General features: G+C 43.1%; 2 protein-coding genes across 3 annotated transcripts; both read right to left on the bottom strand.

The window, feature by feature from the left end:
- Nucleotides 1-2,758: 2,758 nt before the first annotated feature.
- On the bottom strand, nucleotides 2,759-8,144 carry LOC124179825 (L-threonine ammonia-lyase-like). Of its 2 annotated transcripts, none has more exons than XM_046564602.1 (6): nucleotides 8,061-8,144; nucleotides 5,441-5,560; nucleotides 4,977-5,335; nucleotides 4,735-4,897; nucleotides 4,119-4,411; nucleotides 2,759-3,571 (listed from the first exon to the last, which is right to left on the bottom strand). In XM_046564602.1, exons 1-6 carry the CDS (start codon nucleotides 8,094-8,096, stop codon nucleotides 3,205-3,207), a joined length of 1,338 nt encoding a protein of 445 aa, XP_046420558.1. In that variant the 5' UTR covers nucleotides 8,097-8,144; the 3' UTR covers nucleotides 2,759-3,204. The 2 variants fall into 2 exon arrangements, with proteins under 2 accessions (XP_046420558.1, XP_046420557.1); XM_046564601.1 differs by lacking the exon at nucleotides 8,061-8,144 and adding an exon at nucleotides 7,274-7,576.
- An 816-nt stretch (nucleotides 8,145-8,960) lies between these two features.
- Nucleotides 8,961-24,170, bottom strand: LOC124179744. Its single transcript, XM_046564442.1, has 7 exons — nucleotides 23,874-24,170; nucleotides 23,248-23,342; nucleotides 15,371-15,477; nucleotides 14,867-15,156; nucleotides 14,592-14,769; nucleotides 13,570-13,739; nucleotides 8,961-13,354 (listed from the first exon to the last, which is right to left on the bottom strand). The coding sequence occupies exons 1-7, from the start codon at nucleotides 24,168-24,170 to the stop codon at nucleotides 9,254-9,256; spliced, it is 5,238 nt and encodes a 1,745-aa protein (XP_046420398.1). The 3' UTR covers nucleotides 8,961-9,253.
- Between the last annotated feature and the right edge of the window lie 2,761 nt (nucleotides 24,171-26,931).

Below are 26,931 nucleotides of genomic sequence, written 5' to 3' on the forward strand. Positions count from 1 at the left end.
CTGTAAATTCATGGCCCAGCTTCGCTGGCAATCCGCGTGAGAGGAGAGAACCTCGTTGCATGGCTTGAGTGTTTGTTTAATTTTTTTTTTTTTTTTGTTTTTTCGAAACGGATACACAATGCCTGTTTTCATTATCAGTTTTATTTATTTATTTATTCATTTTTTTTCATTTTTCTTCTTTGATCTCGGCTTCACCTCCCCCCCCCCCTTTTTTTTTACCTAAACTGCAGACCGTTAGCGCTGAACTCTCGTGTATTTATACTATACGTTGCAGGGATGGAACGGCGATCCTGGCGCTCTGCACGTAGACGCATGATTGGATTGTTGCATAAAATTCCGCCGTAAAGCTCGAACGGTTTTACTGCCCTAATTACACCGAGGCGACAACGCTGATCGGATCGTATAACGCCGGTTTATTATCCCGGTGATTTACATCTTCAGCTTGGAAAACTGTTAAGGCGGGAGGTGGAATTTAAGCACCAACTTAATGCTGCGCGGAGCCTTTTCGCTATACTTATTGAGCGACGACAACAACGACGTCTGCAGTTGCAATAAGCTTTATGCAACTCTCGGGGCAGCTTTTACGTGGAAGTAGCTTAATTACTATTTTTAATATTTTCATTTACTTTGGATTCCTTCCTACTATTATAAATAATTAATTGAAATCAGCTGGAGAAAATTTTGCGCAATTAAGGGGGGAAACCGGTTTATGAGGTCGAAATTTTGCTGTTTTTCATGATTTTTTTTAACCAGAAAGGAATAATCACAAAATGTTTAAACTTGGAGGATATTTTATTTATGTTTTCAAGTACATTTTGAAATTTTTTCAAATCATTTCCGCCGGAAATAGTGGAGTTACCGCGTGCAGTCCATGGGCGATTGCCATCCGAGCATTTGGCTTCCGTACATCCCTGACGTCGCAATTTTTATCTGTAATCGTGAGGATTTTTTTTTTTCATTAAAAACATATTTTCTAAGAATATGAACCTAATTTTGATCAAACAAATTGAAAATTGCATGTTTTTGAGGTGTTTGAACACAATGTCATGTTTTTATACTATATTTTTTCATCTTTCTTGCACAAAAACATATATTTTTAATAACAATATAATCCCCGAATTAGGTTCATATCACGTGGAATTGAATAAAGAATATCTACACCATATTTCAGAACGATTGATCAATAACTTTTTGAGCTAGAATGTACGCAAGTCAAAAAAAAAATCGTTTCGAGAATAACGCGTTTGAAATAAAATGTGGCGAAAACGAGAAATTCAAGGCAATAATGAACTATAAAAAATGCTCACCGGTTAATCAGCTATTCCAGCGTCATATAGCAATCCCTCTTCTTGCTCAATGCGTCATTCTAATATTCAATAGCACAGCGGTATTGAGGCAGGTAGCTGGAAAAGAAGGGTCTGGGCGACCGCTCCGTTATAATTACCGTGCGCCTTCACAGAACCGACGGGCGGTCACTTAAGTGCTCATTGCATTCGAACTAATGGGAATTTTGCTTTGAAATTTTGACCACATATTCTTGAATAGTTATACTAACGATTCGTGCAATAAAAAAAAAGACGATTTTTCGATCGGTCTAAACTGGGTTCCCCCCTTAAGTCCTAGCTCAACCTAGAAAATAGTCGCTGCTTTTGCTCTTTGGGCCGACAGTGAGAGTTTGATGAACGCGGTGATTCGATCGATGTTCATTTTTGTGAACAACCGAATTAAATTACATATTCATAAGATATTGCTAAAAAAAAGTATCACTATTCGATTTGTGATTTCAAATTATTTGCACACCCTCAGCTTTTTTCTTCAGACTTTTGATGTCCTGATTTATTCTTGGTCGCTCAGTTTTTAGTCTACCATAAGATGTTACAAAAGAAAAAAAAAAAAACGATTCAGAGGGATTGACCTGGGATCCTTGTTAATGTAGGAAGTAAAAAATTCAGAGCTTGACTGCCAGTTGTTCAGCTATGCTGGGGTTTGGTATAACGACGAATTAAGCTGGCGAGATACGCGACGAGTTTGTCGGCAGCGGTGTCGGGGCACAATCGAGCAAGCACTAATCCCAGCTTGTCACGGGCATCAGGATTTAATACATCCAATTATGATACGAAGTTCGTTCGACGTTAAATGTAGCGTGTCAGAGGATGTGCGGGTTGTTCCAAGTCGGAGCGACGAGCGCTGGCTGCGCAGCACCCAGAAGGCTCGACGTGACCGAAATCACCAAGGTTCTGGTTTCCCCGCTCCGCAGGTTGCCCCTCAGGAAATGTAACCGGTAGCTGAAACTCGTTTAATTCAATGTCCCGACCAAAAGTCGCCATGACATTTATTACGACTCAGCCAATTCTCCCCCGCCTCACTCGGGGACCCCGATCATCGTCTTCGACTTATTAAACGATCCAAGGTTGGATGGTAGCCAGCATTAATTTTCTTGCTTACCATCCACAGTATCCTCTTTAAAAATCTCCCCTGAAAAAATCCCCCATTGAAAAAATTCTCACTGCAGAATTTTATATTTTCCTCGTCAATTTAATTTAATCTGTTTTTTTATTTTTTTATTTTTTTTGTTTTTTCTGTCATAGGTGATTTTAACCTGCGGGGATTTTTATCGGAGAGATTTTCTCTAGCCACTATTTTCTTGGATCTAGGATTAAACTCAGACCCCCTGCCGAGGTTTTTTACCACAGAAAGAAACCCCCTTTTCACATTCTCAGGGAGTATAGGCTATCAATTTTTAAGTATAAAACCGCAATACTGATCAAACATTTTTTATTAACAAAACTTTTACCCAGATACCCCATGTATAATACCCAGAATTATTGATTAACAATTTTATCTTTTGTTACAGCTATGCGAACTATAGGTAAGTGTATAATATATACAGAAACGTTTGGCCCATAACCACAAGATCAGAAATAGGAATAAATAAAAGTTACACATTACAATGTTCACACAACTGAACGAGTTGCCCTCTTTTATCCACGTTTAGTTAAAGTAAGCGTTGAACATATCATCTAGAGTCAACGTCGAGAGAAATAATTCAGCCGCAACGCCAAGTCATTTTTCGATAATACACCTCCTCAATGTCGTTTCAGTTTAAGGCGATTCAAAAACTATCGACGGTTAATCTTGATTTCGGTTTGAACGCGGATTGAACGCATTTAATCTCATGCGGTAGCGTCATAAATGGTTTACAATCTAGCATCCTGTGAAGGATTGATCGTCACCGTTTGAAAATTCGGAACTGTTGCCAAAAACAACCCTCCTGTAGTTGTTGTAGAGCATTTCCTGTAGCTGTCGGGCGTGATGGGCGTCCCTGGTCTCGCATACGACCTTGACCTCGACGCTGAATATGTCCGACATGATCCAGGCCCGCTCGTGCATGATGTCTTTTATGGATACCCCGATGTCGGCGACCATCTTGCAGAGCTCGGAGATCCCTCCTGGACGGTCGGACACCGTCACTGTGAACTTGAGGAGGCGACCCTCGGCGGCAAGTCCGCGCTCCAGGCACCTACCCAGGATCGTCGTATCTATGTTGCCACCGCAGAGGGGGAGGACCACTCTAAAACAGATTTTAACCGATGTAGGTGAGGCAGCAACGCCCTCGAAGAGGTGCGGGCTAAGGGATGGCCCGTTTAACGGTTAATTAACTTTTACGATTATACTTCGTTTCGGGTCGTTACGTAACGACGCCCGGAAACGACGACGGAATGACGCGCGAACTCTGGATGGAACGACTGACGAAGAACCACCACCCCCATGCTTCGTTGTTTCTCAAGGATCGCTACTCCTTGTCGTATACCTACCATCTTCCTGCGGGATCGAGTATCAGAAAACGGGAAAACCGGGGTCCCAGGAAAAACGGTCTTACAGGTACTGTGAGGAACATTATGCATTCGAACTACCAGAAATCACATTCCATGAGCTCGTAAAATTGTACAAAATTGTTTTATGAGTTACGAAACTACTAAGTTGGTGTGGCATTTGAAACGATGGCGATCGGAACATCGTTCAGCTCTTCGTTGGAGGAACTGAGCCGTTACTTTCCTAATGAGCTGCTTGAGAGATGTTGGAATCTTTGGTTGCGAACTCAAATGGTGTCACCTCACCTTTTTCCTTTCAGTTCGTCGAGCTGTCCTGCGAGAATGGCGGCCAATCCCGTAGCTCCGGCACCCTCGACTATGCACTTCTCACTTTCGACCAACTTCAAGATCGCTATGGCGATCCACTCCTCCTTGACGACGACTAGCTTGTCAATCAGCGGATCGGCAGTAACGAAGGCGTTGTAGCCAACCATAGGAACGGCCAGACCATCGGCTAGAGTCGATTCGATCGGTGTGTAAGTTGGACGACCGGCTGTCCGGGCTGCCGTGAAACTTGCGCACCTGTGGGACTCGACGCCCTGGGAAAAATCGGTCAAAAGTAGAAAAGCGGTTCTGAGAGGCCTTTTGGGGAGAAAGAATTATACAGTTTCATTACTTTTTAACTTTTTTTCTCTTTTTAACGTGTCACCCGAAAAATTTGCCGTAAAACCCAGAGAAAGTAGGAAAATATTTAGAAGTCACAATATTTTCCTACTTCCACCAGTTTCTTTTAGTATTTATCAAATATACTTCGAGTGGCTCGTTATAAAAAAAAAAAAAAAATGTCAAATAAGGAACTACTCTGTTATACTGTATTTTAGGATACGTTGGAATTAATGCTTCTGATTCTTCCAATTCTTACTATAACTTTCACATGCGGATGCAGGGTTTTTATCGCCAGTGCAACACCGGCGATGAGACCTCCTCCTCCGACGGGAACGACAACGGCATCGATATCTGGAACCTGCTCCACGACCTCCAATCCCAATGTTCCTTGACCGGCCATGATGTGCGGATGATCGTAGCTGGAGGAGGGAAAGACCGCATATCACACTTGTGACAGTGGACATAGACGCCAAACTGAGTCGGGAATATTGTTCCTACCCGTTGATGTAGACGAGGCCCTTTTCCTTGCCGATCTGCATGGCGTTCTGCTTGGCCTCACCCATGTCCGAACCCTGGACGACGACCGTTGCGCCGTGCTGTTTGCACGCCGCGATTTTCATGATCGGCGCCACAGCCGGCATCACGACTGTCACCGGTATTCCAAGTTTTGCCCCATGGTAGCAAAGTGCCAAGGCATGGTTGCCCAGGGAGGCCGATATCACTCCGTTACGTTTCTGCTCGTCGGAGAGCATCAGCAAAGCGTAGCGAGCGCCTCGCTCCTTGAAGCTTCCCGTGGTTTGCAGGAAGTCCTTCTTCAAGTACAGCTCCATGCCCATGGAGTCCGACAGCCGGGATCTCTGTTCGACGGAGGTTTCGGGTGAGTGTCATGAAAAATGATGTTTGTGCTATTGGAAGCGAATCGAAGACTTCCGATTGCTCGATATACAGTGATATTTACATACCGCACATGGTGTGTTGATTATCCCCGACTTGATTTTGAACGCGGCTGAGGTCACGTCTTCGAAGGTGATTTTTTGCGGATTTCCTTCGACGCAGTAAGGGTCAAAGACTGACTCATCTCCCTGTAAAATCAAATCGTTGTACGTATATGCGGGCGTGAAACCATTGAACTACTGCGATAAGTCCAAGCAATATTCAGTTAGTAATTATTCAGTTCCTTGATTTTACGTAAATACTCCTGCTGTGCCATATCTCCCTATTATGATAGAATATGGAACGTCGATAGTCTTTTGTCACCGCACATATTGACTCAATGACTCGACGCTCATTACTGATAACGCGCGTATATTGGGTCAAAGGTTCGTGCTGAGTCAAAAAACCGTTAATCGGTACTTACACGCGTCTCTCTTTGCTTAAGGGCGGAACCCAGATTAGACCGATCGAAAAATCGTCTTTTTTTTATTGCACGAATCGTTAGTATAACTATTGAAGAATATGTGGTCAAAATTTCAAAGCAAAATTCCCATTAGTTCGAATGCAATGAGCACTTAAGTGACCGCCCGTCGGTTCTGTGAAGAAGCGCACGGTAATTATAACGGAGCGGTCGCCCAGACCCTTCTTTTCCAGCTACCTGCCTCAATACCGCTGTGCTATTGAATAATAGAATGACGCATATGAGCAAGAAGAGGGATTGCTATATGATGCTGGAATAGCTGATTAACCGGTGAGCATTTTTTATAATTAATTATTGCCTTGAATTTCTCGTTTTCGCTACATTTTATTTCAAACGCGTTTTTCTCGAAACGACATTTTTTCGACTTGCGTACATTCTAGCTCAAAAAGTTATTGATCAATCGTTCTGAAATTTGGTGTAAATATTCTTTATTCAATTCCACGTGATATGAACCTAATTCGGGGATTATATTGTTATTAAAAATATATGTTTTTATGCAAGAAAGATGAAAAAATATAGTATAAAAACATGACATTGTGTTCAAACACCTCAAAAACATGCAATTTTCAATTTGTTTGATCAAAATTAGGTTCATATTCTTAGAAAATATATTTTTAATGAAAAAAAAAAATCCTGACGATTACAGATAAAAATTGCGACGTCAGGGATGTACGCAAGCCAAATGCTCGGACGGCAATCGCCCATGGACTGCACTCGGTAACTCCACTATTTCCGGCGGAAATGATTTGAAAAAATTTCAAAGTGTGCTTGAAAACATAAATAAAATATCCTCCAAGTTTAAACATTTTGTGATTATTCCTTTCTGGTTAAAAAAAATCATGAAAAACAGCAAAATTTCGACCTCATAAACCGGTTTCCCCCCTTAAAGTCTACGATTCACGTTGTTGGTCTTCAAGATCAACTCTGTGATAAATGTTGCTATGATAAATTCGCAGAATCGGTTAATGTTCTCAACCTTGGAATATGGATGTGAATCACAAAAAGTATCGAATGCCTGAACGTTAGTCATTGAAACTGTCACAGGACTGTCGTTATTATTCAATGGAATTTCATTTTTTTTTTTTTGTTTACAACACTTTGTGAAATATGAATCTCAGTGTTATACTTTTTAACTGTGTTAAACTTACGTGAAACCGATAAATCGAAAACCCATTATTGGTAATGTTAATTCGCGTTCGAAGATGTGACAACCGATCAAAGTGCATTGTTCAAAACGAGTGCGTGATGGATGAAATTATTTACTTCAATTTTTCACAAGGTACGGAACTTGAACATAAAATTCAATCCTAAATTATCCCGTGTAACACCCTCGCCCTGCAGTAGAGTTTGATGAAGATTATAAGGGAATTAGATAACTTACCGTAGAAATCGAGGAGACGGAAATGTTGCTAGTGCTCGAGTAACTCTTGTTAACTCCATTTGAAGCAAACAAGTTAAGAGGCTGACTTGGAAGCTTATTCAAATCCCTCATCTCGCACCTTGTTTTCAATCTTCGGAGGTAAACTTTAATTACGTTATTGAACAACTAATAACCTGAACTTCAGACGAGATACTGCGCGGGATACGTGTTTTATGGAAAATTGCCTCCGACGAATATAATCGCGAACCTTGTGACCTTAAGCTCGAGTCTCCTCTTGTCGAGAAACTTTACTACTGCTGCACTTACGAATGGGGGCGGGTTACTTGCTTCACTCGGCAACAGCACGTGCTGTGTCACGTGGCGGTCACTTATCGTCGTCGGCTGTTTCTCGGACGGAACATTTTCATTATATATATACGTATACATAGCCTCGACACGCCTCACCACCGCCGCATCGACTTTGACCTTATCAACCATTATTTCGCAACACGGTTTACTGTGGCAGCATTTCTTTCGAAAATCCGCCATAAAATTCTCGGGCTCAACGCGTGTTTTTTTTCAACTACAGTGAAAAGTCGCGACTTGATCGAACGGAGAAGAGATTGCCAGTAATTATGATAACTATTGATCGTGAATATGTAAGCAACTGCAAACACGTGGATGGAAATAAATTCGCTGAGAAGAATTATTTGTGGAATAATGAGCGAGCACGGAAAATTTCCATTACACTAAACGCTGTTAGCAAACCGTTAGAAATCGTCTGATTACAAGGGTCAAGTCCACTTACCACATTAGCCTGGCGCCAAATTTTTCTGTGCTCCATTCTTATACAGTGGTCAGAGTAAAATTGAAACAGTCACTCTCGCCGGACGTCAGTCAGTGACTCAATAAAAAAACGCAATCCAACCAACGACTACGAATCAATGACCTCGCTCTCTGATATCTAGCCAGAAAGAACTGGAAAGAAACCACATTGCACTATTCTGTAAGTCTCGCTGTAATGATTAGTTGAAATTCGGTCATCGCACATGTATAGGTGATCCAGCCTTGACCCCATCCAAATGTGTAGATCTTAAATCTATCTTAAATATAAGCTCAAGTGGCTCTTACTTGATCATCGAATATTCACCTACTAATTGTTTCGTGCTGACATTTTACAGCGACAAATCTGTAATACCGTAAAGATTTGCTGGTTTTCAAGAGGGTGAATAAATTTCATTGCCAGAATGCACATTCTGGATCGAATTTGACTATAATCATTGCTGCATCATTGTGTGAATCATAATACTCGGTAAATCTCCTTAAACAAAATATGGTCGGTAGTAACAATCGGAGTTGCGCTACATTGAAGACTCAAACTTGACTGTGTTCATGTTTGTTAATTTAATCTTAAACAGATTGCTTGGTAAAAATAGAATTTATCACATTTTATAGCAAGATAACTTCTCTGGACCTTACACAACAACCGTGTATGATCGTTGTCTTGAAGTGTTTGAATTTGTGGTTAAAAATTGAACTACTGACCCCACTGTGATATTATCGTAAATTATCTCTAAGAAACAAAATGTCTCCGATAAATTGAGTGACACTAATTTCGTACAAATGTAGCGTACTATAAATTCATAATCTGAGGAAACCTAAAATATAATATCATCACATTTGAAAGTTTTCGACAAAATTGCAGCATACAGAAATAATTTTTATTCGTCAGAAACACACAAACATAAGATAATATGATAATCTAAAAGTAAGGCACAAATTTGTGAATAGCAGATACATTATACATCGAGCAGTATTTGAACTCAGCAACAGATAATCTCATTATTCTGTACAAATTCTCGCATATCGCCGGAACGCAGATTGTGCAGGAAACGTGTTTTGAGCGAGCCACACTCAAATCTTTTCTTCGTTGAATAAACAACGTAATTCACAACCCCGGCTCATTTTCTGTGCCTTTGCAGGGAATGATCTCGAAGCATCTTAGCGTGGACTCGGTGCCTCGCTTCTGCTACGATGAACAATCTGTCGGCGTTCACTGACCAGCTGCATCAGCTTCGCTCTCGGGCTTCCCGGGTACCTGAACCCGTTCCTAACGCTGGCCACGGTGTCAATGGATTCAGAACTAGCACCAAGTGGATCGCTGGAGCTGGTCCCACCATCGCTGCGATATTCCCTACCGGAAGAGTCTCTCCCTGCTTCTGGAACCGTGAGAAAACACCTTGGAACCTCAAGGTCGCCGGGCCGCCGCAGGACCTTCGGTTCCTCTGGGTCGTGGTGCCTTCTTCGTGGCCTCGGACTCTTCACCCTGAGATCGGAGACCCGCGTGGATCGCCGAAAGTAGGGCTTCGCCGACCTGGCGAGGCGACGGGGACTCGTCGCCTCCATCAGCTGCTGAAATATCCTGGTCTCGACGTCACTCGAGAGCTTTTTCGGACTGGAAGCGGGCGTCTCTTCGTCGGTTACACAGGCAAGCTCTTCGAAGCTGGAGCTGAGGTTTTGCGGATGGTGGAACGGAGCCTGGCCTGGGTCTACTAGATTGAAGCTAGTAGCGGCAGACTCCAAACTGAGGCCACACTTTCCGAATAGGAACTTGTCGTGCTGGACCGCGTTTTCTATACAGTTTTCCAGTTTCTCAATACCCCTTAGACAGTTTCTGTACGAATCTATCGGGACGTCGAATTCCTCCTGCTTCAGGTACTCGTCCGTGTCGTCCTTTAGACTGACCCGCCGGCCCTGGTACTCGATAAAGTCCTCGTCTCGATCGTCGTGTAACGTCATGCTCGCACCGAAAAACTCATTCATGGTGTTCATGTTGTGGACGAAGGCGGTGGCCTCGTCGAGGTACGAAGCGAACACTTCCATTCGCGCGTCGCAGCAGGGACTCTCCTCGTCACTAAGCACCGCGTTTTCGCACCCATCCGAATCGCTGGTCCCGGACTCCCCACGCTCGCCGAACACCAGTGGCGTGAACCTGACCCTCTTCATATCCAAGTCAAGGCTCTTCGCCTGCAAAGCGTCGGATTCTTCGTCCGAGTTATAGAGTGGCGCGGACCTGACCGTCTCCGAACTTTCGGAAATCGAGGATATGTCGTCCCTGAAGCTGGCCTCGCTCGCGCTGCAGTCCTGCGGCGTCGAAGCATTCGGTTTCTTGTCCGTCAGGCCATCACTGTCCGACGAAAGTGCGTTCTTTATTATCGGTTTCGGCCTGCGTATGTCACTCCCACGGGGCCGACCGGACGGTTTCGAATTCGAAAACGAGACCCTCTTCTTCAGGTTACCTCTGCAGCCCTCTTCGCTCTCCGGAGTCTCGATCCGACTCGTGTCACCCGAGTCTTCGACAATCGGGATGAAGCAGTTTCTGCCCAAGACAAGGGCCTCGTAATCGTGAACCCGAGACGTGTTGCCCACCGATATCATTGTCCTTGGTAACTCGATCACCTCTTCAGCGAAGTCTTCCTCGATACGAGACTCGTACGGCTCCTTTTTCGTATGGGCTACAACGTCCGGAGGGCAGAGAGTTTCGTCCATTCTCAACGTCCCCTTTCCGCTCGTTTCTTCCGGGTCTAGACTATCGTCAGAGAAGCTTGAATCGACGTCGATACCGCTATTCGCAATCATTTTAGCGACTAGGAGTGGCGACTTCAGCTCTTCAGCTTCGAGCTTTGCGCTGGGTTTGAGGAAATTGTACTTGGCGTCACTGACCGGTGTCAAGACAGAATGTAAAGGTGGCCTCCTCGACGTGGTATCAAAGAACTTGAGGTCTTCAGCCCTGAGCTTTCGCCAACAAGTGTCTCGCCTCGACTGCCGAGCAATTCTCGCGTCGAAGAAATTGACACCCTCGATTTCGGTGCTCCTCTCGCTTGTTTCGGGACCGAAAGATGTTCCGACGGAATTCGTCAGCTTCAGCGATGTCTTCGGAGTAACGTGCTCGGTCAAATCCGGCATCAGTTCAGCTGCCACGCCATGGTCATTCACCTTGACGCAGCTCTTCGGATCTTCGAAGATATTCTCGATCCTGAAAGTCCTTCCATCGCTCTGGCAAGACGCCGACCGCGTCGCGACAGTCGGTGACGATTCAGCAGGCAGAATGTGGCTCATTTTTAGATCCTCGGCTGCCACGCGCGGAGACTTGCTCTGACCCTTGGTCTGTGTTTCTTCGTCTCTGACCCTCGCTGAAACCCTTTCCTCAGACGTCGAAGAAGCATTCGCTTCCGTAACTGCGATTTTAGAGTCGATTGAATTCGGTGACTCTATAGTGATGCTCAGCATATCCGGTAAGGTGATACAAATCACGCTGCGCTCCACGCCGCAGGGAACTGGATTTGAAGGGACCTGGTGACAGCATTCTTGCAGACCGTGACAACTGTCGCATCCTTTGTGACAATGAGCGGACTTTTTCGAGCAGTGTAAAAGATCTTCGGGACAAGTTTGCGACGCGGTACAAGATGTAGTCTGCGAAAACTGCAGTGTTGTATTGGTCGAGTTTTCCGCGTAGCTTGGGTTCCGTGAGGCGCACGTTTCCAGAGTCTCATAGTCAGACATTGCGTCAAGGTCACACTCCTCGGTCACCACTCCAGCGTCTTTGCAACGCACTGTTTTGGCGAACCTCTCAGTCAAGGTGGCCATCTCTTTGACTCTGGTGACGGGAAAGACTGGCAAATATTCAGTTCCAGGTTGTTGGCAGTCTTCACTCAGGTCAGTGACGACTGCCACATCCTTGGTCTCCACCTTGGGATCATCCGTGATAGATGCAGTGTCCTTAACACGAACTGTCGAAGCAACGTCGGTCTGGGTGTCAGCGCAGGTCTTCCTCCGTTTGGCCAACATCTTCCGCGATATCTCCTGGAGCTTCATCCGCGTCGCGTTGGCCAATTTCACTTCAGCGCTCTCCGATGACTTGAACTCCGCGCCTTGACCACCAGCCAGGGTATCTTCAGGTGATTTTTTCGCCGAATATAATCTCTCCGTGACTGCGGCAACGATCTTCGCCCTCCTGTTTGCCCTCTGGATCGGCGTCGAGGTCCTGCAGGACACCTCACTTCCAACTGAACCCTTTCTCGCCGTCTTCAAGGCCGGTGCCACTACGGAATCGTCCTTGCTAACCCTCCGCTTAGGACTGTCAGACTCCTGCTTACGTGGTAGGCTGTTCCAAGTCTTCTGCTGGCCCGCCTCCTTCGACGACCTCTGTCTCTGACCGTCCTTGTCCAAGTCCAACTTTTTTGGTGAGCCTGGCGTGATCGAGCCCCGAGGACTCCACGTACGTTTGACCTTCCCTGCAAGGCTTACAACACCCACCTGGGACCTGCCCTTGTCCAACTGCAGGTTGGTGTACGACCTCTGACCCAGTCCAATCTTCGCCGCACCCTTTCCAGAGGAAGCGAAACTCTCCGAGGAGCCAAACTTCTTCGAGACGTTCAAACCCCCAGACTTCTTGTCTTCTGTTGGATCCGTAGCATTCGGCTGCTTGACGTATCCCTCTTCTAATACAAAATTTTTCAACCCCACCTCGTTTCCCTTCGCAAGGAAGTTTGGAATGGAGTCGTCCACTCTCTCGGCTAGGTGTTCGATGGAGCGCGATGCCAGTTCTTCGAGGTCAGCTGCGTCGACGTCCACCGAACTTTCAAGGATGTTTTCACCTGTGATTTCCTCTATCTGTACTGGTCCACTCTGGTCATCCTCAGGCTTTATTAGAACCGCGACGAGAGTGGGAATGTCAACCAGAGCCAAAGCATCCACCCGGTCGTAACTTACGGTCGAGATCCTCGTGCGGTCCTGATCCTTTTGAGGATCGATCACCTCTTCCGAACTGTTCAAGGATTTCAACGAGCCAAATCTACACGGTGGAGAACTTGACTTGTCCTGAGCACGTTTGGATGATAAGCTTTCCTCCGAGCTGTATTTACGATGCAGAGTCAACCCCGAACCGAATCGCGAAGAGGTCCTGTAAACAACTTCGTTTGGTTCGCTCCTGATGGCCGGTTTCTCTTCGGACGTCTCTTCTCCCGCTGCATCCTCCAATAGCGGTTCCGCTTCAAGTTTCTGCTTGCAACAGCAGGAAGTCCCGGATTCCCCTCTGATCTCCTGCATTTCAGAAGACGATGATAATTGGTAAGCATAATCTGGGTAACTTAAACTTGTATTCCATAGCATTATCGATCCTTGGATCGCGTGTGGTATTATTTTGCAAGCAAATTATGTATTCTGAAATTTCCAAAAATAAGTATCACCTTCTCTTCACTTGGATAATTTCAGACGCGGCTCTTGCAAGGAAGAGGTAACAGCGAAACAGGACTCACCTTTTCGGATAGCAACGACGTTAGCCTCGAGATCTCGGCTCTAAGCTCTCTGATCACCCTGGCCACCGGATCCTCGTTGACCACCGGACGATTGACCACGCTCTGTGCTCTGTGGGCAAAGCGTAGGGTGTGGGCTGTCTCGTTGTAACTTCCGCTGGCCGGTGATATCGCTGTAAAGCAAATCAACACATCGTTAAATCTCAGGTATCATGTATAACTAACCTTTTTTTACTCATCATACAGATAGAGACGCGCCATGAGTTAGATTGGAATATATCTTACTATTCGTTTGTTTCACAGTCATAAGATCAAGTGACGTTTCTCTGCATGCCTGATAGTCGCTTCTTGAAAGTTTCCATTTAAATAATTTGCGTTTAATTTTTATAGTGCGTAGTTCTCATGCATTAATACTTGATTATGGTTTTATACTGAGTAGTCAAGAGCTTCTGTAGTTCTTATTCTCAGTAAAGTATTTTCTCTGTAGTAAAGTCGAGAATGTCGGAACTACTTGATCAACAATAGCTACAACTAATGTACGGTATCACTCGAGTTGACTCACTTTTTGTGCATACTAGGTGTATTCTATACATGTACCATCTAATGTTCTTTTAGTGCATTGTACTAAAGGAATCTTAGTATTTTTTTTTCCGGATGAAATGGTAGACAGTCTGCTCTATAGGTTCCTACGGTTTCATCACCCCTAATTTATCCGTTTAATTCTAGAGTATTACAGAAATGGTAACTAAAAGTTTTCTACAAAATTATAGTATTTACCGATTTCCATACGATTTTCTCAACTCTTTTACCACGCTCTATCGGAATTTATTCAATCACCGAGTGTAAGCTAATCTGTAAAACGATTCGTCAAACGAATTACAATCCTGTAGACATTGGAGCATGAATACACATGCAGTTGGCGAAGCGGAAATCTGATTGAATTTGAGCTGTTTAATTTATCCCAGGTAACGGTTAATCACTTAATCGATCTGGAACCCGATACAACGAAGTCCGAAAGGACTTACTGGCGAGCATGATGGTCGTAGCATTGCCACCGAGAGCATCCTTGAGGAGCCAGGTAAGCGCGGAGTCCCTGTAGGGTATGAACCTCCGTCCAGGACCACTTCTGGTGGCGCCCCTCTCCGCGAGTGCTGATATCACATTCCCCAAGGCCACGAGACTCTTGTTGATATTCGCACCCTCCTGAAATGCAGATCTCTTTTATTTTCGTGGAAATTTACTCGCGCTTGGACGGGTAAACGGGGCAATTGGACGCCTTTATACTAGTTTATGGACTAGCCTTGAGCCGATGGAGACCGTAATTACTATTTCCGGCCCTCTCACTACCGGCCAGATCCACCAAGTGAAGTCGAGCACCTCGACCGCTGTGCTGCCTCTTTTCTAGGCCACTGCTGGTTCCCGCAGTAGAGTTGCTATTCTCGGACCTAGACGTCAAAGACACCGTCAGTAACGCGTGGCTCCTGCTGCTCGTCGCGTTCTGTGTCGTTGACGCAGTCTTTCTCGCTCTTGTGCCCTCCTCTACCCACGACATCAACGAACCCAGCGTTGACACCGTCTGACGAGTTAGTCCTGCGAAAACCACCCGCATCCTTCACCCTGTTCCAACTACTTCGTCAATCTAACACTAATACCTTATGACGAATTTCCGAATTGACCACTTAAATTGTTCTACAGTATTTTATCTCATCGCCACCATATTTTAAAGTGCACAGGCTGCTTCAGCTGCAAAAGCGCTCACCGCGACAAGGGGAAACAAATCGTGGAAAGTATGGACTATTGTTACCTTGAACGTAGGGTCCCAGCCTAGGGTGTTCGCGAACTCTGAGCCCACTGGAGTTCGTTGATGGTTTCAACAGATCCCTCACCCTCTCGTTGTAGATCTCGAGATAACTGCAGGCGGAAGGTTATACAAGTAATTATTAACTACCTACTGTGACTTCAATCACCTTATCGAGCTAAATTATAATCTACAGTATCTCCGCACGTCTTGCGTCTAGTGATGAGAAATTAATAATAAATGTCGCGTCCTCGACTCCCAAATTACAAGCCAACGTTCGAGGAACGGTTGCATTGTTTCCAGTCGATTCACCGTTACAAATTGTTTTGGCCCCAGGGATAGATTAATTATAGAATACCAGATACGTGCATCGTCGAGGAGGCACAACCGCAAAAATCAGTTTCAGCATCTGAATCAATGAATGACAGTCAGAAACTCTTTGACACCCGGTAACCACGAGGAAGCATCCGAGAAATTGCTACGATGAGCGAATTCCTTCGGCAGTACTTCCTTCCGTCAATCGATCGCCATTCGCAAGTTTAACCCTTCTTTAACACATTTACTTCTGGCCAAGATTTTGACACCCCAGGTCAATTTAACCCGGATGGTCTTTCATCTACCTGCCATTAACAACCCTTTGGTCGGATATGAATTTAAAAATTCAGGTATATATTCTAAACATTCCTTAATACATCTGCAGAAATTGAAGTTTTAAATATATAAAAGTAATTGTTTAAAAAAATTATTGAAAATCTTCAATCATGGAAAAGTGAGCATTCAATGGAAAATTCGCCCAGATCAAAATGACCCGGGGTGTCAACGAAGGGTTAATCGGAACGACCATTAACCATTATATTTGCTCCTGCGAATCGTGCGGTAATCACGTGAATCAAAAGAACGCACTCGCATCGATTCACGCGACTGAGAACCTGGTGAAAATGAGATTTGATGCACCAAGGGTCGGAGTCAGGGGAGGAAGAACTCTGGAGATCAGCTTCGTGCCACGTGGTACTTTCCCACGCGGCCCTGATACAACGCGTTAACGTAGCTCGACCCGGGTTCCTAACATTTCACAGGATTCTAAGCCGGCGCTTACGACGACGTGCTTTAGAACGCTCGCGTGATGCACCGCGTACCTGCGACTTACACTTTCCATATATTTCCACCAGCAACTCTACGCGTGTAATGCGCCACTTTGCCAGAAAATTGGATAACGTGGTAGCCAAGGTCACCAGCTCCCATTCCCGACAGTGTGAAAATTTCAGACCAGACACAATTTGGAGCAGTAAATATTTCACGAAGAGGCTCGATTTTTCAGGCCGGAAAAAAATACGCCCAGGGCTCTGACCTTCTGATACACAAATGATCGGTTCCTTGATGAACAAGTTCACATTGTTCAATCGCTTAGCAATATGCTTTGTACACTAGTAACAATATTCATCCCTTTGGATTCTTTGTATAGGTATACGAGACCAACCCTGAAATTGATTCTTGAACGGTTTCATTCGACAATCAGTTAATACTTCCAAAATACTTGGCTGACAGTGAGTAAACAAACGAAAAATCATACATTCAGCTCCCAGGTAACTTTATCACATCGAGTAACATAACTATGTGTATATTTAGGGCGGTCTTTATTTATGTTGTTGATGAATTTTTTCCACCCCACCCCCTAAATCAACAATGCGAACCATCTTAGAGTTGAGGTAAGAATCTAAAAACATTGGGTAATTATTTCTGAATTATTTGAAGTTGATTCGGGGGTCGGGACGGCAAAAATTTGAGAACACTCTAAATAAGGATCACCCTAACGTATATATAAATCCCTACCAAGTATTAACGATCATGTATTTTGTGAAAGAGTAGAGGGAAGAGGGGGGGGGGGAGGGGGAGTGCTCTCTGAAAAGCTGATCGGTGAAACTTTTCAAGTGGCTTTCGACCGTCTCTGTTCAACGATATCGATGCTTGAAAATCGGGAAGTCGAAAGCCCGGCTTCAACTCGGAGGGTGGTGGGTCTTCACCCTTATTCGCCGGCTCCCAGGTGAGGCATAACGCCAGACGACTGACACCCCGGGGCTTCGTGTCTGTCGGGTATTACGCCGGTCTCGGGAATAAGAATCGATCCCACGGCGGTGGGAGCTGGATGGAGATTTTTCAACACGGGAGGCAGAAACTGCATCGTACCAGGGATTATAAAACTACTTGCCAATGCCACCGAGGCGCATGCACGGCACGGCGCAAAGACGAGGGGGGCGGAAAAAAAGAAGGAAAACAAGAAAATAAAAGAGAAACAAACTCTCGACCGAAGTTAAACTCGGTACGGAAACTTCTATACATAGCCCTCTAGCCCGCCGGGTTAACTGACCCACCCCAACTAATTCTGACCGACTACCCTGAGGTCTTACACCTTCTGATTGCACGGCCCGCTGGTTGAAGAGCATCAAGAGGATAGTCGACGATGATGTTCAGAATTCAGCAGACTATATACCTACAATTTTTGCATCAAGGCATTGCGCTTATACCCTTAACGTGAGGCGAGTGAATACGCTAAGAAACGAATTTATTACCTTTCAATTAACCAAATAAATGTTTCGTTATTAATATGAACCTTTAGTCGAGCCAAATGATGATTTTTTTTAACTATTAACAAATTTCTATCGATCATTCTTTAGCTCAATTAAAATTTAAATATAATAACAAAACATTTATTTTGTTAGGTTTTGTTAACGGTAAATAAACTTTCTGCTCAGTGTATTGAACGTCGTTTTGAACCATTGATGAAATGCGATCTTGACTATGAACCCGGCCGCATTACTTATGGTTGATTGATCGATAGAGCTGCTATAGGTTTAATTTCACCCTAATGCACAGTTTCGATCGATCAATCCACCGGCCGATTCTCTGTAATCGCTCAATTACACCGAATTACAAAACGGATTAAATTCACTTTGGAATTATATGTTTGCAATCGCCGCACGGATTATAAATGAGGTTGCAAAATTTTGCAAACCTAATTTCAAGGCGTTATTATTTATCCACAAATCTCGGATTTCCTGCTACCGGCTCATTTTCACATAATTAACGAATCCTCGGTACACAGAAGCGTTATTATATGTACCTCACGCAGCCTCATTCGTTTATATTCAAACTTCCTGCCAGCTGAAACACGCTTCGCCCCAACAACCGCGTTGCATATGCACAGGTGGTTTTCACTGCGGAATGAGATGCCGTTCACTGGGTCATTAGAAAAGCTCAAAAAAATACCAGGTATCACTTTCACGATATAAAAATTCAACATGCATACAAATCATTTATACCACAAAGAACCATGGTTCTAGTTTGTGTTAGACAGTGGTACTTGCTTTCGAATCAGGATTCCGAGGAGTGAAAACCGAATACCGCAATATGTAAGTCCTATACGTACACTTGGCGTCAGTGGTTATGAAACGGCTAATTTTTTCGACCATTCGGTTACGTTGGCAATGCAGAATCAGCTAGCAGCGCCACCATCGGTTGTCGCGAAACAGGCCCAATCTGTGTAAACATAACATAACCCATGACCGTCGAATTTTGTGTTTTTGGGGTTAGATTCGACGGTCACGAGTTACGTTGTGTTCACAAAAATCATCACCGTAGAATTTTGTAATTTTAGGTTAGATTTGACAGTCACGAGTTACGTTATGTTCATAAATATTCAGACCGTCGAAGTTCGTATTTTTAGGTTATCTTTGACAGTGATGGGTTGCGTTACGTTTATAAAAGATGGCAGTGGCGCTGCGATCGGATGCTCCATTGCCAACGTAACTAACGGGTCCAAAAATGACCCGTCTCAGAATCACTGAAGCCAAGTGTACGTTATATAAGGGAGCCGCGGGAGCGGATTGCAAACATGAATTTATCGGACCACGTTATTTCTGCGGTTGTCAGTCGATCCGTTCGGAATCGATGATTTAAAACTGAAATGTCGCGTCATTGAGATTACAGCTTCATATCTCTCGCGCTCCCGGCGATCCGATTGGTGTAATGCAATTTGACATACCCGGCAGTCCGCGGTTCGAAACCCCCTTTGTTTGACCGTCTATCGTTGCCGTCGGGATTGTTTGTCGATATTTCGAATGGAGCGCGGTATTTCGCATTGTGTATAGGCCGGTACACGTCCGCAGTATCCGGCCGTTCAACCAAATGTTTAATAATACTATTTCATTCCATCCATCCACAATATTGCCCGGATAAATATATTACAATCCATCAGAGTGCCGCACGCGTCGCTGGCTCCGATTTCTGCAGTGTACGGTCGAATGAATGTCCGCCGCACGCATCCCTTTCCCAAATCCAAAGCCATGACGTGAGGGAGTGCGGTACGATATTCGTTCATTCGGTATTAATAGACTGTGATAAAAGCCTGATTAACACTATCCATTAGCATTTATAAATTCTCGTCCAAATGCGCACCCTCGTCATCGGCGAGGGGGAAATTGGTGGAACGATATCGAACCTCCTCTACTGCACCGAGACAAATCAACCCCACCTCAACTATTGGCCAGGTATGTATATTCACTGTTCAATGGTACCGCAATTTTGCGGTAGATACTATCTGCAGTGCAATCATTCTCAGAATTCCAATTATTATTAGAGTTACATTCCTCCACGAACCGTTGTTCCGCACATGCATCCAGAAAATAAGTTTGAGTACAAAGTTATATTGAAAACTTTTTTTTTTTCATCAAAACGAAAATCAATTTAACTGTAGTAATATTTTTTTTGGGCCAAGGCCATGCGTAAAGTACCAAAATTATATATTTATATTCAAATAAAATATATTCGTATCAAAAAAATCCATGAAAGAAAAATTTTCAAGGTGCGTTTCAACCGAACTAAAAATCCGTGATATTCAAATTGACAACAAATTAATTTAGAATTGGGGGTGCACAATTACGTGTGAAATAATTTCGCTTCGGACTAATATTCACCTGTGAAATAAACGAGGCACCGTTTTTTCGCGGATATTTTATTACTTGTACAGCCACCTCACCCCCAATAAGGGTATGCGTCCGTCTAGGATTGCGAGCCGCGAGGTACTAAGCCTTTAGAAACATTCTCGGTCTCCAATTCCCCGCCACCTTGCCGCTCCTTTCACCGAGTTCACGCCTCGCCCCGGTATCTTTACAGCCCGAGGATCATTGCTCGCATTATGTGGTCTTTAAGGAAAATCACCAATATCCAGGCACAAAACTCCGCCGAATCGGATCTAACTCTCGTTAGAATATCTCTCTATATCTGTACTCGCATGCACGGTCGCAAAATTCTCTGCAAAAATTGTCGGAATTACGTACAGAATGGTGAATTTTCAGAGTGATTGAAGAGAGAAAAAAATTGGAGTCTTCTTCGGAATACGAGTAAACGTTTTTGCAAAACTATTATTATTTCGCCTTGGATACATTAGCTGAATTTTTCATTTATTGGTTTCGATAAGTGCAAGTACCCGTGCAATAAAATTGATCGAGGGGGGGGGGATTCCGATACGCTCTACTGGGTAGGGGTAAAAAAACTAGATTTACAGACTCATAGGAGTACCAGAATATCAAATTTAGATAAACGCGAAAATTTCAATCGTAGAATATAAAAATGAGAAAGGATCAAGTACAGAAAATAGAAACCATAGTCAGTAGAAATACAGAATGGCAAAGTATAGAAAGGTCGAATCGTGGAACATGAAAATCGAGAATCTGTATTCGATTCTATATTATCATTGTATGTTCTGACTTTCATAATCTTTTACTTCTCCACACTTCGACTTTCAACATTTTTAAATTCTGTATATAAGGTTTTCGCTTTTTTTAAAAATTCGATATCGTGGCCCTCTGATTTTTTTCATCTTTCTATATTTGTTCCCTCAGCCGCTTTACGTGAACTTGGATACAATCGTTGGAAGCGTCCTGAGCTTTTGAGTAACATTGACGATAATAGGACGAATTAATTGCAATCGTGACAGCTCGACGGGGGACCTTGACCGAAAGCGTAAAGCTGGGAAGCGGCAAAACGAGGTTGGAATTACAGAGCTGCACGTCTATTACGCGACGAAGGCTGTTTCGCATCGTTCGCAACTGCAGGTAACCCGAGAAGTTGCAGAGGAACGTAGCGTGAGCCCTGAAAGCGTCGAGCTTTATTATCGGGAATCTCCGATATTCCGCGTCGTAATTTACGCAGCAGACGGGATTTGCGTGTGCTGCACACGTGTATGAACTTCGCTCATTTTTGCACGCTTCATTATCACGAGTTGGAAATTTTAATGAGCGAGGGAGCACGTATTTTTCAGTGTGATAACACAGGTCTGGAACGGAATCCTCTTTCAAAAAATAAAACCAAATTATATCACACGTACGAAGGTTTCAATATACCGAATCTACATCTGCTCTCAATTTTTTTCTGTCACGTATATATTGCATGATATGATTTTTTCTTCTTCTTTTATTGTTAAAAATTCTTAATTTGTTTTGTTTTTGTATTTACACTACTTCAATCTATTTAATTACTAAATCCAGGATATATTGGACATAAAGAAATGATAAAAGCGGAAAATGGTCAGAAGGAATGCTTCCAGATTTTTGTTGGTCGATTCGCAGCGAAACTCCAATCTATGATATGAAAAAAAAAGAAAACTACAAAACAACTAGAATTATCCTAGTAGATGGATTTTCTGACGATTTTGATGCCTAAACTTTTTAACTTTGTAACTTTTTTTCTATAAATATTGTTGCTATGATTAATGTCTAATTATAATTTATAAGTAAAGATAACGTTTTATTAAAAAAAAACAAAAAAAAAACATTAAATGACAAGTATACGTGGTATATATTTTTTAAAATTATATTTCGAATCAAGAGCATCAAATCTATTATAATTACACATAATAAGAAGAAAAAAAAAAAAGTTTTTTTTTACAATATTGTCGATACGTAATCGTGACTGACGTTTTATAACAACCGAGTCGACAACTTGAACTGAAAGTTTGGGAGCCTGGAATGCATTTCTTCACTTATTAATGCAGTAAATTTCTCGGAACGAGATAACATCAAGAGCACGTTGCAACCGATTTCCACTCGCTTTGCTCTCCCGAGTCCCTGTATTATTGCGAAAGTTTGACGGGTGTACCAAAGTTCGACACGTTCGAGCTGCGTGGTTAAAGTTGCACCTACACACGTGCATCCACACTGCATCGTAAATGACAAATTTTGCGTTCAACTTTTCTGCAAAGTGGTATATTCGGATTAATTGTACCATTAATCCGGTAAGCGTGATAATATCGGGAACACGTTTCAACGAATCCTGATTTTCACGCGATAGGTGTTACACGTTACACACTGAGTTTCTCGAATTTCGTTGCTCTGGAGTAAAGTTAGCCTCCATAGAGAACAAACTTTTCCGTACGATGAAAATTTATATTAATTTTAATACTGGTTTATTAATTCTCTAGATAGCGAAATTCCACTCTCAGCGTAGCGGTGTTTGCCCGGTTATTTTTCCTAGTTAACTTTCTGCAATAACCTCCCTAATTTTTTAATTTTATCTCATTCGACTACCTTTCAGCCACATTAATTACAAGATCTGTGTATAACGTAAAGTCAAGAAAAGTAAACCCTCGTGATTCATGTCTCTTTGACGGTAATCAAATTTGCAGAAATTGAACGGTAAGCCTGAACTGAAAAGTTTCTCCTCAATATCTCCGAGTTCTCTCTGAATCTACGAGTCGGAGAAACTCACGAGCTTAAAACTAGTTTAAAAATAGGGGAGCCGACGGTGCAGGTTGATTGACGACCTGGAACCCTTCCGAATCGTTGTAATGACGGAGGAAAAAGTTCTAAAAAGTTGTACAGCCGACTCACCTGACCGCGGTATCGTAGTAATTTCCCTTCTGCTGCTCCTCGAATATCCGGAAAAAAAGGCCCTCACAGAGCCTGGGCGTGAGACCAGGGTCGTTCTGTTGAAAATAATTCGACAAGCCGTTATTTATGCATTTTTCCATCAGCGCCCTACGCTCGGCGTGCGAGCCAGCTAATTCAACTTTTAATCAACCGACCGCGTCGTTTACTCCACGCTCCATCGATCCGCTGATCGTACCAATTATCCTTTTTATCACATTTCGAATTAAACGGGTAAATCATACAGCGCTTTTGCAGCTTGTGCAAACTGGGCGACGGTATGACCATCATTTCATAAGGGGGGAGACCTGTGTGATTCGCTAAAATGAAGGTGATTTTTAGGAATTTTTTTTTAACGTAACCATTCAATCGATCATTTCCAAATTTTCAGGTTTATCTTATTTACAAGCTTAAGCGAAGAAGCTCAAATTTTCTTTTGTATCAGAGAAAGGTTATCACAGTAATTATAGATTGATTAATTTGAGGCGATGATTTGGCGAGCACGATAACTTGAAAACTACTAATCCGATTGACTTTTCCTTTTCCACGTGCCCCCCCCTCCCTGATAGCGATCCGCCAAATTCGCTCACCTTGGGACCCATCATTGTGTACGTTTTGCCAGACGCGCTTTGTCCGTAGGCGACCAGACAGGCGTTGAACCCGGAAAATAGCGCGTCCAGAGCCGAAGTGCCGAGGCTCTCGTAGACCTTCTCCTGGGTCGCGTGTCCTTCGGAGTCCAGGGTGGCGGAGTTGAAGCAGTAGTCAAAACCGTAGCGTCTCGTCCGCTTTCGACTGTCGCCAGCCTTGCTCGCCGAGACTTTCAGATTCGTCAGTGATACCTCGTTCCCGTCGGTGTGAACCACTATCTCTGATCCGGTTAGGCTCATCTCCCTATGGATTGGAGAATGCACACTTTTTAAGATTTCGGAATATAGAGATAATGGAGCGGATTTTTTTTTATGATACGCTATATGTTACAGGTAGGAACGGGAATCCCAGTGGGAAAGAAGATCGAGATTTCACCTTTGGATCCGAGAAATCATCAAAATTCTGGGCTACTTGAGTACCATGGAATCTGTGGCAATCTCAATTTGTGAACGAGTTTCTAAAAAGGTATAATTTATTGTGAGAAGTAATTGCGATAGCGAATAGAGTCAGTGTCGTGGGATAAAGAAGAGAGTGTTGAGTGTAATCACAAGTGAGAATGTACTTTAGGGTGGGGGCTAAAACTTGGATGGATCAATATTTGGAATGACCGATATATCGATATTTCAAACATGCGAAAGTAAAATAATGGAAGATGAATTGTTCGAAGTTTTGATTTTCGAAAATATCACTGATTAGAAACATTATAATACAAGGTCTTTCGAAATATGTTTATGGAATGTAAATGGTTAAACTCAATAAAAAGATATACCTCATGACCGTCTGCAATTTATTCATCCTATCTCCAATTTTAATAAAGCATAGTTACGGAATCATCTGCAAATAATATATTAGTAGTTTTTTCTTATGAACATGCCAATTTTTACTCAATTACAGATAATTTATGACAAACATTGACTCTCAGATTGGGGTTTGTATGTCTTTTTCTACTTATAAGATCCTCAGGAATTTGCGAAACAACGTCGAAAATATCATCTGGTGAAGAGCTGGGAGAATACGACGAAAGTTTTCCAATTTTCGATCTTCCTGGCTTTACCAAATACTATGTATGCTACGTAGAAAGTAGAAATGGCTAATATTGCCTGAAATTAAATTTCCTTTGTAGGCGCACGTTAAGGCGCCTGCATATGTAGATTGGAAACAGTCAGAACGGTTGCCAGTGATAAGGCGAAATAATTTACATTTCGTTGCCTACGATAAGGCGCTTGTATTATAAAATTACATAAATTTATTCGCGATGAGACGTTTGAATTGTACACTGTGACAAAAAATGCACATTTGAATAGAAAATTGTGAGATAAGTTGTTGAACATGGAGAAATGTGTCAAATTTATACGTCTCCTCGACCGCGATTGTACAACAGAATCAGACGATGTCGAAATCCAGATTTACGCTGCAAACTCGTTTGAACGTCACCCGAGATATTTGCTTACATAAATCATACTTTCGATTGGAATGATAGCACCGATTTACGGTACGATGTGCACAAGATTATTTGGATATTGTATCGTTATGACAGAAATAGTAACTAGGCGGACGAGGACTATTTTTAATTGTTTCGTCCTCCGCAATTACGTCGGTATGACATATATACGTTAGACGATTGAACTGAGCCTGAAGCATGCAAGATGTAATAAATTTTCGTTGCAAGAACGATGAAGGAGTTGGCGGAAGTAGTTCCTTTTTTCGGATTCCAAGGCTCGGAAACTAATTTTTCTCGGAATCAATAGGGTAAACACATATATCAATCACTAAAGCCTCGTCGATTGAATGAGATATTCAGAACGTCGTGGATTTTGCGGCTGTAAAGATATCTTCAGAGTAATTTGAGATTGAGCTTGAAGTCTGCAGATGTGGGATAGGACGACTACAGACTATGCGCGATCGGTATATGTAGCAGAATGTTGTCGATTAAGAGTCGAGTGGAAATATGGCTTTATGTTTCACGATTCTACTGAGTATTAGTAACACAATTTTGAACAAGGTTGACTTGCATATTGATGAACATGAGGATACGGTCAGTTTTTTGGCTGTAACTCTTCATGCGTTGCTCGCAGCGTATTGGGACTGCGCCCAATCGATTTCTCTCGCAAAATTACGTCGAAATAGTGCCACAATTGATTTATTCCAGCACTTTTGAAAATCGCGAAAATTTTCGCCAAAAATACAAAGGGGTTAACCTTCCTTTTTTTTTGACCAAAAAATTTTTCGTCTCAGAATTGATTCATATGACTCTTTCCCGCCCAATTGGACCCCAAGGAACTCAGAAAACGCAGCGAAAGGGGCGTGGGATCAACGGGAGAGAAGATACGAGGAGAAAAGCACCTGCTGAAAAATGTCGAAATTTCAGGTTTTCGTTTTTTGGCTGTAACTTTCGATGCGTTGCTCGCAGCGTATTGGGAATGCGCCCAATCGATTTCTCTCGCAAAATTACTTCGAAATAGTGCCACAATTAATTTATTCCAGCAGTTTTGAAAATCGCGAAAATTTTCGCCAAAAATACAAAGGGGTTAACCTTCATTTTTTTTTGACCTAAAAATTTTTCGTCTCAGAATTGATTCTTATGTTTCTTTCCCGACCAATTGGACCCCAAGGAACTCAGAAAACGCAGCAAAAGGAGCGTGGGATCAACGGGCGAGAAGATACGAGGAAAAAAGCACCTGCTGAGAAATGTCGAAAATTCAGGTTTTCGTTTTTTGGCTGTAACTTTCGATGCGTTGATCGCAGCGTATTGGGACTGCGCCCAATCGATTTCTCTCGCAAAATTACGTCGAAATAGTGCCACAAATGATTTATTCCAGCACTTTTGAAAATCGCGAAAATTTTCGCCAAAAATACAAAGGGGTTAACCTTCCTTTTTTTTTGACTAAAAAATTTTTCGTCTCAGAATCGATTCGTATGACTCTTTCCCGACCAATTGTACACCAAGGAACTCAGAAAACACAGCGAAAGGAGCGTGGGATCAACGGGAGAGAAGATACG

This window comes from Neodiprion fabricii, chromosome 4 (assembly GCF_021155785.1).
Source record: "Neodiprion fabricii isolate iyNeoFabr1 chromosome 4, iyNeoFabr1.1, whole genome shotgun sequence".
Classification (NCBI taxonomy): Eukaryota; Metazoa; Arthropoda; class Insecta; order Hymenoptera; family Diprionidae; genus Neodiprion; species Neodiprion fabricii.